This window comes from Panulirus ornatus, chromosome 67, assembly GCF_036320965.1.
Source record: "Panulirus ornatus isolate Po-2019 chromosome 67, ASM3632096v1, whole genome shotgun sequence".
NCBI classification, from domain to species: domain Eukaryota; kingdom Metazoa; phylum Arthropoda; class Malacostraca; order Decapoda; family Palinuridae; genus Panulirus; species Panulirus ornatus.
In genome coordinates, this window is record NC_092290.1 from 16,248,752 (window position 1) to 16,263,560 (window position 14,809).

At 40.2% G+C, this 14,809-nt stretch overlaps 1 protein-coding gene across 1 annotated transcript in view; it reads left to right on the forward strand.

The window, feature by feature from the left end:
• The window catches only part of LOC139747163 (uncharacterized), a 397,953-nt gene that overhangs the window by 349,640 nt on the left and 33,504 nt on the right, over positions 1-14,809 (forward strand). The window contains exons 6-7 of the mRNA XM_071659115.1: positions 2,198-2,469; positions 6,104-6,250. Coding sequence (XP_071515216.1) covers positions 2,198-2,469; positions 6,104-6,250 — 419 coding nt within the window. The remainder of the gene's footprint in view (positions 1-2,197; positions 2,470-6,103; positions 6,251-14,809) is intronic.

Genomic DNA, 14,809 nt, shown 5'->3' on the forward strand with positions numbered 1-14,809 from the left:
TGTAACCATAAGACCCAGTGTACTAGGCTCTTGCAGCTTTGAGGTTCCTATGATACGTAATAGTTTTTCCAGCTATTTTGTGAAGTTGGTGGTGACATCTATGGATATGATGAGGAGCCATATATCATATGAGAAAGTAAGTGAGGGCATGAATGTCTGAAGCCAAAAATCTGGCTCAGTGCGCCATACTGCATCCAGACAGAAATCTGGCTAAGTGCAATAAAAGGGGTTAAGATTGCAAGGGAATGCAACTATGTACAAAGAATAAATCAAAACGTTGATAAGGACAGGGTTATGCCTGTCAGGAAAACTGTTGGCATGAGACACACAAAGTTAACCACACTGTTAAACACAGAAGAAATACATTAGAGGTGTAGCTTATCCATCTTAATGCAGGCCTGTCTGTGGTGCAACTCCATTGTAAGTGATTTTGTGAGCTATGTTCATGCCTCTACACAACTCAAGAAGCAAATGTTAGCAATAATGGACATCAAGGCTTTCACAGGGACTTTGCCAACTGATGATATCCAGGAAGGACAGATATGATATAGCACTAGCTGAAGATTATCTAAAAGGCAATGCAAGATCCTTTTGAGACTGGCAGTATAAACAGATCACAGGAATTTCTGAGTGGGTCAACTTTTCAGATCTCAGGATCTAACATACCCAAGATGCAACTTCCACAGAAGATAGTAGACACTTACTTCTCAGCATCTCTGCACTTACCCTGGCCTTCAAATGTACATCACTGCATGACCTAGGTTCCCAGCCAATGGATCTGGCTGACATCCTTAGCACTGCAGGAACCCATGAAAGAGTTGCAAGGGTTAGACAAACTTCATAATTAAAGGTCACTTTCAGTTCAGCTACTTGCACATTACCGCCAATTCCGTATATACGTTTCCATGCATTAGAGCCATGCATAAGCCCTGAGCATAATATTTTTTATGTAAATAAATGTCTTTATCCTTCTCAGAACATTTCTGTTTTTAAGTAACTGATAAAGCAAATGTTTCTTGTTATGATTATTTACTTGATTATTTACTTATCTATTCATTAATCCATAACTACTGATTTATATACTACCAGTGCCACAATGGAAGTCAGTAACATTATTCAACTTTTGTTTCTTTACCCTGATCTCGCAGTCTCTTTGCCATATTGCTATAATCATCACTACACACTTTTCTGTATTCATCTTGGTTCTTTTTGCCTCTAGTTTGGAGTTCCTACTATTACAAGTATTCTTAAGATACTGCATGCCTTTGGAAATCACTGTGACATCATATGGGTAGCAAATATTTATATAAACTCTCTACCTTCACATGTTTTTCCCGATAACTATGACCTTGCACATTTCATAAGACAGTTCTTTCACTTCCTCTAAAATTCATAAATACTTTCCTTTGTCTCTTCTTTTAACCAATTCGTAATTCTCTCAGTATTTCAATTAAGGCCGTGCCTTAATGTGGACTTTTATCCATGACTGGAGCCTTCTACGTAAAAAAAGATGAAAATAGTGTTCCCTCTATGAGTGGATGGAAATGTGCATTTATAAGAGGGCACAGAGAAATTTTTGCATGAATCATCCTGTTTGATTTTAAGGAGCATTGTATTAGACGTAAGTAAGCGAGTATATAGGATGCAGTGATGAGATTTTATGCAATTGCAATGTTTTTACACCTTAATATTTTAGGAAGGTTTACCTTATCTCCCTTTTGAAAGAGGTGGTATTCCTCTTGCCAGTCTGTCTGTGGGGCTCCATTCTCTCTTGAATATATTTCTTTTCACATCCCTAGCTGTAAGTTTGGCTTTTTTTTTTAACAGCAGTTTTAGTAAAGAGAATTATTTTTCCTTTGAGCCATTCTTTCATAGGCTTACTGCATATATTACCTGCTGTTTTCACTACATATTTAAAGAGTGAGACAGTGGTAAACTTATTTGGCCTAATTCATTAGCTCATATGCAGTAAACTTCTTTTTTTTTGTTAAGCACTTATAAATTAACAATAAGTTAATTTCATTTTTTTCATGGAAATATGTTCATATCTGAAAATGTGCACCAGGAGTGCTTTAAGCACCCTCTAACAGGTGATATAATGGTATAAAGGCATGAAAAGTCATGCTAAAACTGATTTTGATTGTAATGGAAAATGTAAACTGTGAGCATGATTTATTTTTTGATCATCTAATTCCAGGTTAAAACTAGAGGAAGACATGCGTCAACGGGAATATGAATTAGAACTTAGACGGGAGAGAGAGTTAGAAAGAGAGAGGGAAAGGGAACGAGAAAGAGAAAGAGACCGAGAAAGAGAAAGGGAAAAAGAACGGGAGAGAGAAAGAGAGAAGGAGAGAGAGAGGGAGAGGGAACGTGATAAGGAGAAAGAACGAGAAAGAGAAAGAGCACGAGAAAAAGAAAGAGAAAGACAACGACAGCGAGAGCATCATGAACCTGAACGTATTAAGGAAGGTGAGTATATTTATTGTCGCAAGAGCTGAAACAGTTAGTAGTCTTTATGCTGACTTTCACTTTTTATAGTTACATACTTACTAAAGTAGTGGTGATGTGAGAGGGAGATGGAGTGAGTATTTTGAAGGTTTGTTGAATGTGTTTGATGATAGAGTGGCAGATATAGGGTGTGTTGGTCGAGGTGGTGTGCAAAGTGAAAGGGTTAGGGAAAATGATTTGGTAAACAGAGAAGAGGTAGTGAAAGCTTTGCGGAAGATGAAAGCCGGCAAGGCAGCAGGTTTGGATGGTATTGCAGTGGAATTTATTAAAAAAGGGGGTGACTGTATTGTTGACTGGTTGGTAAGGTTATTTAATGTATGTATGACTCATGGTGAGGTGCCTGAGGATTGGCAGAATGCGTGCATAGTGCCATTGTACAAAGGCAAAGGGGATAAGAGTGAGTGCTCAAATTACAGAGGTATAAGTTTGTTGAGTATTCCGGGTAAATTATATGGGAGGATATTGATTGAGAGGGTGAAGGCATGTACAGAGCATCAGATTGGGGAAGAGCAGTGTGGTTTCAGAAGTGGTAGAGGATGTGTGGATCAGGTGTTTGCTTTGAAGAATGTATTTGAGAAATACTTAGAAAAGCAAATGGATTTGTATGTAGCATTTATGGATCTGGAGAAGGCATATGATAGAGTTGATAGAGATGCTCTGTGGAAGGTATTAAGAATATATGGTGTGGGAGGCAAGTTGTTAGAAGCAGTGAAAAGTTTTTATTGAGGATGTAAGGCATGTGTACGTGTAGGAAGAGAGGAAAGTGAGTGGTTCTCAGTGAATGTAGGTTTGCGGCAGGGGTGTGTGATGTCTCCATGGTTGTTTAATTTGTTTATGGATGGGGTTGTTAGGGAGGTGAATGCAAGAGTTTTGGAAAGAGGGGCAAGTATGAAGTCTGTTGGGGATGAGAGAGCTTGGGAAGTGAGTCAGTTGTTGTTCGCTGATGATACAGCGCTGGTGGCTGATTCATGTGAGAAACTGCAGAAGCTGGTGACTGAGTTTGGTAAAGTGTGTGAAAGAAGAAAGTTAAGAGTAAATGTGAATAAGAGCAAGGTTATTAGGTACAGTAGGGTTGAGGGTCAAGTCAATTGGGAGGTGAGTTTGAATGGCGAAGAACTGGAGGAAGTGAAGTGTTTTAGATATCTGGGAGTGGATCTGGCAGCGGATGGAACCATGGAAGCGGAAGTGGATCATAGGGTGGGGGAGGGGGCGAAAATTCTGGGGGCCTTGAAGAATGTGTGGAAGTCGAGAACAGTATCTCGGAAAGCAAAAATGGGTATGTTTGAAGGAATAGTGGTTCCAACAATGTTGTATGGTTGCGATAGAGTTGTGCGCAGGAGGATGGATGTGCTGGAAATGAGATGTTTGAGGACAATGTGTGGTGTGAGGTGGTTTGATCGAGTAAGTAACGTAAGGGTAAGAGAGATGTGTGGAAATAAAAAGAGCGTGGTTGAGAGAGCAGAAGAGGGTGTTTTGAAATGGTTTGGGCACATGGAGAGAATGAGTGAGGAAAGATTGACCAAGAGGATATATGTGTCGGAGGTGGAGGGAACGAGGAGAAGAGGGAGACCAAATTAGAGGTGGAAAGATGGAGTGAAAAAGATTTTGTGTGATCAGGGCCTGAACATGCAGGAGGGTGTAAGGAGGGCAAGGAATAGAGTGAATTGGAGCGATGTGGTATACCGGGGTTGATGTGCTGTCAGTGGATTGAATCAAGGCATGTGAAGCGTCTGGGGTAAACCATGGAAAGCTGTGTAGGTATGTATATTTGTGTGTGTGGACGTATGTATATACATGTGTATGGGGGTGGGTTGGGCCATTTCTTTCGTCTGTTTCCTGGCGCTACCTCGCAAATGCGGGAGACAAAAAAAAAAAAAAAAAAAAAAAACTTACTAAAGAAGAAAGATTTGGTAATCCATGGCCTTAATGTGATGACTAACATGCTGTTAGTACACCTTAATGACAATATCTTGCTAACGATGCTGGCTATAAGATTAAACCTTTATCTGATGTGTAATGAGTACAGAATTTTGTCTCTGTGCTGCTGTGTCTACTGTTGCAAGATACTGAAACTGTCCTTTACATTAGCATAGAGCAGTTCCAAGAGATCATATGACCATTAATTTAGTTACCTAAAGTACAGTTTTTACATAAAAGTGTATAAACTGAATGATTTTATTGCCTGTGATGTCAATTTCTTCTTGAGGATAACCAATTAGATTAGCACTACCAAATATCTTTGATAATTGAAATGATAATGATGCTTCACTAGTCATCAGAGGACCATACAAAAAGTAAGGAGGATACAATATTACACACATGTATACACAAGTAAGTGGATGCTCATAAGAATCTTTGGATTACCCTAGATTTTTTAATGAAGAAGTATTTAGTAACTTAGATATGTTTTTTATAACCTCTGTGTAAGACATATTTATATTATCAACGTCAAAGTCTTTAAAGTTTTACAAAAGGTCCTAAAAATCTAGGTTAACAATAGTAAATCAGTTACTTTCAGTTTCATTAGCACAGGAAGACTATCAAAAATCTGTTGGGACCAAGCAATGTGCTGATTTTGGGTTTTACAGATCTTAGAAATATGGGCAAGAGATTGTAGTTTGAACATAACATATCCATATCTGAATGTTAGGTATACCTACTGCAGGTTCTAAATACTTTTTGCTCATAATGCAGTGTGAATGTATACTCTATAAAACATATAATGAATGATTACCAAAATTTGTCATTCATTGTTGTCACTTCCAAAAAGCATTAATAAAGTGAAAGTTGGCATTTACATAGAACTTGAAATACTGGGGGTGGCATTAGATAACTGAGAAAAGCAAGGAGCTCTGCTGCCACACATTCAGGCAGTAAGAAAAATTACTAAGTGATAGCGTGTGTTATAGTGGCACATAAAGACAACCCTAGAAACTTATGCTTTAAGTTAGTGGTAATCTTAGGTGCACTCAACCACAGGCTTATGAGTTTGCAGTTTATAGAAATGGAATTTGATACTCTATCTGTATTTGTAAAAATTTATGCTTAATCTTGTTGTTTGTATGTATGTATATGAGAATTCATGGGTGAAAGTAGTCTGATGGTAGAAGAAAGTTGCTGGGAAGGGAGGAATGAATAAGAATATAACTCATAAAATCCAGAGACAATACTGTACACTTATCTGTATCAGATTATTTCTGCAGTATAAATTCTGTTTCCCAAAATGTAATCCCACAGCCCAGTATGATATTAATTTTATTGTGTGTCTGTCTTTAAGTGAATTTGTTTTTAAGTGAATGTATGACTAAACACAACTTTGTATGCCCTTTATTCATTCATTTGGCAAAGATATTACAAGGAAATGGGAAACTCTTCATGTTTCACTTGGGAAATGGGAAACTCTTCATGTTTCACTTCAAGTCATTGAATTACATGGGTAAGATTTTTAGGGAATCCTTAATCCATAATGGAATATTTTTTCATAATGAAGTGATTGATTTATTAACTGATTTTAATCCTGTTATGTCATTATAGGATTAGAAATTCATTCATGTTTTTTATTTTTAACCCAACATTGTTTTTTCCACACATGTAGAACGAAGTCAAAGCCATGACAGAAATAGAGATCGAAGTCCCATAAACCAGATTGTTAGTAGTAGTGCTGTCATACCAATAACTAGCCTTAGCACTAGCAGCATCACTGTCACCAGCAGCAGCCACAACCGCAAGAATCAACCAATTGGTAAGTTCTATGTAACCATATTCACATGGATCATTATACTTTATCAATGAAAATTCAGGCACTACAGTTCATCATTTGTGACTGTGTATGCTTAACAAATTCATGCATATAATTACATATTTGTTGAGTAAAGGGACAGAGTTCTACACTCATGGGATTCCATCTTGTGTGGTTCTGATTACTGTTTATGTGTTATAGTGAGAATTTTGCTCTCATTTTGTCCCATCTCTTAACATTAATTCTTATGTGTATTCACACAAATACCACAGTCTGTTCCACTTGTCTGTTTAACTACTTATTTGAGTGTATGGCGGGATATTTTATGCTGGTGAGGAATCATCTCTAAATCATACAACTTTTTAAACTCCAATATGCTGTCTGCATTTACAATTTTTTCATTCAGTTTATTGCATTCATCTATTACTCCTATACTATAAAAGTACTTCTTTATATCCATCCTATCAAGATGCAGCTTAACTTTTTAATTATGGCCTTGATACTTTATCCCAGCACTATTTTTTTTCTCTCATGTTAGCTGAGACAGCACAGGCAGCTGAGACCCTAATCAAGGCCATCCCATTAATGCCGGCTTTTATCTTCTGCAAAGTTTTCACTACCTTTTCTTGGTTTGGTGAACAGAGAAGAGGTAGTGAAAGCTTTGTGAAAGATAAAAGCCGGCAAGGTGGCGGGTTTGGATGGTATTGTAGTGGAATTTATAAAAAAAAGTGGTGACTGTGTTGTTGATTAGTTGTTAAGGATATTCACTGTATGTACGGATCAAGGTGAAGTGCTTGCGGATTGGCGGAATGCATACATAGTGCCATTGTACAAAGGCAAAGGGGATAAAGATGAGTGTTCAAAATTACATGGGCATAAGTTTGTTGAGAATTCCTAGGAAATTATATGGGAGGGTATTGATTGAGAGGGTAAAGGCATGTTCAGAGCATCAGATTGGGGAAGAGCAGTGTGGTTTCAGAAGTGGTATAGGATGTGTGGATCAGGTGTTTGCTTTGAAGAATGTATGTAAGAAATACATAGAAAAACAGATGGATTTGTATATAGCAGTCATGGATCTGGAGAAGGTTTTAAGAGTAAGTTCCTAGAAACAGTGAAAAGTTTTTACCAAGGATGTAAAGCATGTGTACAAATAGGAAGAGAGGAAAGTGATTGGTTCCCATTGAGTGTCAGTTTGCAGCAGAGGAGTAAGATATCTCTATGAGTGCATGATTTGTTTATAGATAGGGTTATTACAGAGGTGAATACAAGAGTTTTGGAGAGAGGGGCAAGTTTGCAGTGTGTTGTGGATGAGAGGGCTTGGGAAGTGAGTCAGTTGTTATTCACTGATGATACAGCGTTGGTGGCTGATTTGAGTGAGAAACTGCAAAAGTTGGTGACTGAGTTTGGTAAAGTGTGTGAAAGAAGAAAGTTGAGAGTAAATGTGAATAAGAGCAAAGTTATTAGGTTCAAGGTTATTAGGTTCAGTAGGGTTGAGGGACAAGTTAGCTGGGATATAAGTTTGAATGGAGAAAAACTGGAGGAAGTGAAGTGTTTTTAGCAGCAGATTTAGCAGTGGAAGGAACCATGGAAGCAGAAGTGAGTCACAGGGTGGGGAGGGAGTGAAGGTTCTGGGAGTGTTGACGAATATGTGGAAGGCTAGAACATTATCTTGGAGAGCAAAAATGAGTATGTCTGAAGGAATAGTGGTTCCAACGTTATGTGGTTGCGAGGCATTGGCTATGGAGGAGGGTGGGTATGTTTGTAATGAAGTGTTTGAGGACAATATGTGGTGTGAGGTGGTTTGATTGAGTAAGTAATGAAAGGGTAAGAGAGATGTGTGGTAATAAGGAGAGTGTGGTTGAGAGAGCAGAAGAGGGTGTGTTGAAATGGTTTGGATACATGGAGAGAATTAATGAGGAAAGATTGACAAAGAGGATATGTGTCAGAGGTGGAGAGAAGAAGTGAGAGACCAAATTGGAGGTGGAAGGATGCAGCGAAAAAGATTTTGAGCGCTCAGGACCTGAACACCCAGAAGGGTGTAAGGTGTGCAAGGAATAGAGTGAATTGGAATGATGTGGTATACTGCGGTCGAAATGCTGTCATTGGATTCAACCAGGGCATGTGAACCATGAAAAGGTCTGTGGGGCCTGGATGTGGAAAGGAAGTTGTGGTTTTGGTGCATTACACATGACAGTTAGAGACTGAGTGTGAACGAATGTGGCCTTTTTTGTCTGTTTCTGGCGCTGCCTCGCTGAAGGGGGAATGCTATTTTATGTGTGGTGGGGTGGCAACAGAAATGGATGAAGGCAGCAAGTATGGATATGTACATGTGTATGTATATATATGTATATGATGAAATGTATAGGTATGTACATGTGTGTGTGTGTGTGTGTGGGTATCTAGGTATTTACATGTATATGTGGTTGGGTTGGGCCATTCCTGGTCTGTTTCCTTGCACTACCTTGCTAACGTGGGAGGTGGCAGTTAATTATAAGAAATAATTCAAGTAGAATAATTATCCCTGGGGATAGGGGACAAAGAATACTACCCACATACTCCCTGCATGTTGTAGAAAGCAACTAAAGGGGACGGGAGCATGGGGCTAGAAACTCTCCTCTCCTTGTATTCTTGTATTTTAACTTTCAAAAAAGGAAAACAGAAGAAGGAGTCATGCGGGGAGTGCTCATCCTCCTCGAAGGCTCAGATTGGGGTGTCTTAATGTATGTGGATGTAACCAAGATGAGAAAAAAGAGAGATAGGTAGTATGTTTGAAGAAAGGAACCTGGATGTTTTGGCTGAGTAAAACGAAGCTCAAAGGTAAAGGGGAAGAGTGGTTTGGGAATGTGTTGGGAGTAGAGTTAGGGGTTGGTGAGAGGACAAGAGCAAAGGAAGGAGTAGCACTACTCCTGAAACAGGAGTTCTGGCAGTATGTGATAGAGTGTAAGAAAGTAAACTTGAGATTGATATGGGTAAAACTGAAAGTGGATGGAGAGAGATGGGTAAATATTGGTGCTTATGCACCTGGTCATGAGAAGAAAGATCATGAGAGGCAAGTGTTTTGGGAGCCACTGAGTAATTGTGTTAGCAACTTTGATGCACAAGCCGGGTTATAGTAATGAGTGATTTGAATGCAAAGGTGAGTAATGTGGCAGTTGAGGGTATAATTGGTGTACATGGGGTGTTCAGGGTTGTAAATGAAAATGGTGAAGAGCTTGTAGATTTGTGTGCTGAAAAAGGACTGGTGATTGGAAATACCTGGTGTAAAAAGAGAGATATGTATAAGTATACACATGCAAGTAGGAGAGATGGCCAGAGATCATTATTGGATTATGTGTTAATTGATAGGTGCGTGAAGGAGAGACTTTTGTATGTTAATGTGCTGAGAGGGGCAACTGGAGGGATGTCTGATCATTATCTTGTGGAGGCGAAGGTGAATATTTGTAGAGGTTTTCAGAAAAGGAGAGAGAATGTTGGGGTGAAGAGAGTGATGAGAGTAAGTGAGCATGGAAATGAGACTTGCGTTATGAAGTACAAGGCGAGATTTGAGTGCAGAATGGAAAAAGGTGAGAGCAAATGATGTAAGGGGAGTGGAGGAGGAATGGGATGTATTTAGGAAAGCAGTGATGGCTTGCACAAAAGATGCCTGTGTCATGACAAAGGTGGGAAATGGGCAGATTAGAAAGGATAGTGAGCGGTGGGATGAAGAAGTAAGATTGTTAATGAAAGGGAAGAGAGAGGCATTTGGATGATTTTTGCAGGGAAATAGTGCAAATGACTGGAAGACTATAAAAGAAAGAGGCAGGAGGTCAAGAGAAAGGTGCAAGAGGTGAAAAAGAGGGCAAATGAGAGTTGGGGTGAGAGAGTATTGTTATATATTAGGGAGAATAAAAAGATGTTTTGGAAGGAGGTAAATAAAGTGCATAAGACAAAAGAACAAGTGGGACCATCAGTGAAGGGGGCTGATGGAGAGGTAATAACAAGTAGTGGTGATGTGAGAAGGAGATGGAGTGAGTATTTTGAAGGTTTGTTGAATGTGTTAGATGATAGAGTAGCGGATATAGGGTGTTTTAGTTGAGGTGGGGTGCGGAGTGAGAGAGTCAGGGAGAATAGTTTGGTAAACAGAGAAGAGGTAGTGAAAGCTTTGCAAACGATGAAAGCCGGCAAGGCGGTGGGTTTGGATGATATTGCAGTGGAATTTACTAAAAAAGGGGTGACTGTGTTCTTGACTGGTTGGTGAGGATATTCAATGTATGTATGGTTCACGGTGAAGTGCCTGAGGATTGGTGGAATGGATACATACTGCCATTGTACAAAGGCAAAGGGGATAAAGGTGAGTGCTGAAATTACAGAGGTATAAGTTTGTTGAGTATTCCTTTGGAAATTGTATGGGAGGGTATTGATTTAGAGGAGGAAGGCATGTACAGAGCATCAGATTGGGGAAGAGCAGTGTGGTTTCAGAAGTGGTAGAAGATGTGTGGATCAGGTGTCTGCTTTGAAGAATGTAAGTGAGAAATACGTAGAAAGACAGATGGATTTGTATGTAGCATTTATGGATCTGGAAAAGGCAAATGATAGAGTTGCTAGAGATGCTCTGTGGAAGGTATTAAGAGTATATTGTGTGGGAGGCAAGTTGCGAGAAGCAGTGAAAAGTTTTTTTGGAGGATGTAAGGCATTTGACGAGTAGGAAGAGAGGAAAGAGATTGGTTCTCAGTGAATGTCGGTTTGTGACAGGGGTGCATGATGTCTCCATGGTTGTTTTATTTGTTTATGGATGGGTTTGTTAGATAGGTGAATGCAAGAGTTTTGGAGAGAGGGGCAAGTATGCAGTCTGTTGTGGATGAGAGGGCTTGTGAAGTGAGTCAGTTGTTGTTCACTGATGATACAGTGCTGGTGGCTGATTCCTGTGAGAAACTGCAGAAGCTGGTGACTGAGTTTGGTAAAGTGTAAATTGGGAGGTAAGTTTGAATGGAGAAAAACTGGAGGAATGAAGTGTTTTAGATATCTGGGAGTAGAATTGGCAGCGGATGGAACCATGGAAGCGGAAGTGAGTCACAGGGTGAGGGAGGGGGGCGAAGGTTTTGAGAGCACTGGAGAATGTGTGGAAGGTGAGAACATTATCTTGGAAAGCAAAAACAGGAATGTTTGAAGGAATAGTGGTTCCTACAATGTTATATGGTTGCAAGGCGTGGACTGTAGATAGGGTTGTTCGGATGAGGGTGAATGTGCTGGAAATGAGATGTTTGAGGACAATGTGTGGTGTGAGATGGTTTGATTGAGTAAGTAATGATAGGGTAAGAGAGATGTGTGGTAGTAAAAAGAGTGTGGTTGAGAGAGCAGAAGAGGGTGTTTTGAAATGGTTTGGTCGCATGGAGTGAGTGAGGAAAGATTGACAAAGAGGATATATGTGTCTGAAGTGGAGGGAACGAGGAGAAGTGGGAGACCAAATTGGAGGTGGAAAGTGTTACTCCTTCCCTTGCTCTTGTTTTCTCACTAACCCATGACTTTACTCCTAAGACATTCCCAAACCACTCCTCCCCTTTACCCTTGAGCTTCGTTTCACTCAGAGCCAAAACATCCAGGTTCCTTTCCTCAAACATAATACCTATCTCTCTTTTTTTCTCATATATATATATATATATATATATATATATATATATATATATATATATATATATATATATATTTTTTTTTGTTTTTTTTGCTTTGTCGCTGTCTCCCGCGTTTGCGAGGTAGCGCAAGGAAACAGACGAAAGAAATGGCCCAACCCACCCCCATACACATGTATATACATACGTCCACACACGCAAATATACATACCTACACAGCTTTCCATGGTTTACCCCAGACGCTTCACATGCCCTGATTCAATCCACTGACAGCACGTCAACCCCGGTATACCACATCAATCCAATTCACTCTATTCCTTGCCCTCCTTTCACCCTCCTGCATGTACTGGCCCCGATCACACAAAATCTTTTTCACTCCATCTTTCCACCTCCAATTTGGTCTCCCACTTCTCCTCGTTCCCTCCACCTCCGACACATATATCCTCTTGGTCAATCTTTCCTCACTCATTCTCTCCATGTGCCCAAACCATTTCAAAACACCCTCTTCTGCTCTCTCAACCACGCTCTTTTTATTTCCACACATCTCTCTTACCCTTACGTTACTTACTCGATCAAACCACCTCACACCACACATTGTCCTCAAACATCTCATTTCCAGCACATCCATCCTCCTGCGCACAACTCTATCCATAGCCCACGCCTCGCAACCATACAACATTGTTGGAACCACTATTCCTTCAAACATACCCACTTTTGCTTTCTGAGATAATGTTCTCGACTTCCACACATTCTTCAAGGCTCCCAGGATTTTCGCCCCCTCCCCCACCCTATGATCCACTTCCGCTTCCATGGTTCCATCCGCTGCCAGATCCACTCCCAGATATCTAAAACACTTTACTTCCTCCAGTTTTTCTCCATTCAAACTTACCTCTCAATTGACTTGACCCTCAACCCTACTGTACCTAATTACCTTGCTCTTATTCACATTTACTCTTAACTTTCTTCTTTCACACACTTTACCAAACTCAGTCAGCAGCTTCTGCAGTTTCTCACATGAATCAGCCACCAGCGCTGTATCATCAGCGAACAACAACTGACTCACTTCCCAGCTCTCTCATCCCCAACAGACTTCATACTTGCCCCTCTTTCCAAAACTCTTGCATTCACCTCCCTAACAACCCCATCCATAAACAAATTAAACAACCATGGAGACATCACACACCCCTGCCGCAAACCTACATTCACTGAGAACCAATCACTTTCCTCTCTTCCTACACGTACACATGCCTTACATCCTCGATAAAAACTTTTCACTGCTTCTAACAACTTGCCTCCCACACCATATATTCTTAATACCTTCCACAGAGCATCTCTATCAACTCTATCATATGCCTTCTCCAGATCCATAAATGCTACATACAAATCCATTTGCTTTTCTAAGTATTTCTCACATACATTCTTCAAAGGAAACACCTGATCCACACATCCTCTACCACTTCTGAAACCACACTGCTCTTCCCCAATCTGATGCTCTGTACATGCCTTCACCCTCTCAATCAATACCCTCCCATATAATTTAACAGGAATACTCAACAAACTTATACCTCTGTAATTTGAGCACTCACTCTTATCCCCTTTGCTTTTGTACAATGGCACTATGCACGCATTCCGCCAATCCTCAGGCACCTCAACATATATATATATATATATATATATATATATATATATATATATATATATATATATATATATATATATATATATTTTTTTTTTTTTTTTTTTTTTTTTTTTTTTATACTTTGTCGCTGTCTCCCGCGTTTGCGAGGTAGCGCAAGAAAACAGACGAAAGAAATGGCCCAACCCTCCCCATACACATGTACATACACACGTCCACACACGCAAATATACATACCTACACAGCTTTCCATGGTTTACCCCGGACGCTTCACATGCCTTGATTCAATCCACTGACAGCACGTCAACCCCTGTATACCACATCGCTCCAATTCACTCTATTCCTTGCCCTCCTTTCACCCTCCTGCATGTTCAGGCCCCGATCACACAAAATCCTTTTCACTCCATCTTTCCACCTCCAATTTGGTCTCCCTCTTCTCCTCGTTCCCTCCACCTCCGACACATATATCCTCTTGGTCAATCTTTCCTCACTCATTCTCTCCATGTGCCCAAACCATTTCAAAACACCCTCTTCTGCTCTCTCAACCACGCTCTTTTTATTTCCACACATCTCTCTTACCCTTATGTTACTTACTCGATCAAACCACCTCACACCACACATTGTCCTCAAACATCTCATTTCCAGCACATCCATCCTCCTGCGCACAACTCTATCCATAGCCCACGCCTCGCAACCATACAACATTGTTGGAACTACTATTCCTTCAAACATACCCATTTTTGCTTTCCGGGATAATGTTCTCGACTTCCACACATTTTTCAAGGCTCCCAAAATTGCGCAAAAGATGCTTGTGGTATGAGAAGAGTGGGAGGTGGGTTGATTAGAAAGGGTAGTGAGTGGTGGGATGAAGAAGTAAGAGTATTAGTGAAAGAGAAGAGAGAGGCTTTTGGACGATTTTTGCAGGGAAAAAATGCAATTGAGTGGGAGACGTATAAAAGAAAGAGACAGGAGGTCAAGGGAAAGGTGCAAGAGGTGAAAAAAAGGGCAAATGAGAGTTGGGGTGAGAGAGTATCATTAAATTCTAGGGAGAATAAAAAGATGTTCTGGAAGGAGGTAAGTGGAGGTAAGAAGGAGTGCGTAAGACAAGGGAGCAAATGGGAACTTCAGTGAAGGGCGCAAATGGGGAGGTGATAACAAGTAGTGGTGATGTGAGAAGGAGATGGAGTGAGTATTTTGAAGGTTTGTTGAATGTGTTTGATGATAGAGTGGCAGATATAGGGTGTTTTGGTCGAGGTGATGTGCAAAGTGCGAGGGTTAGGGAAAATGATTTGGTAAACAGAGAAGAGGTAGTAAAAGCTT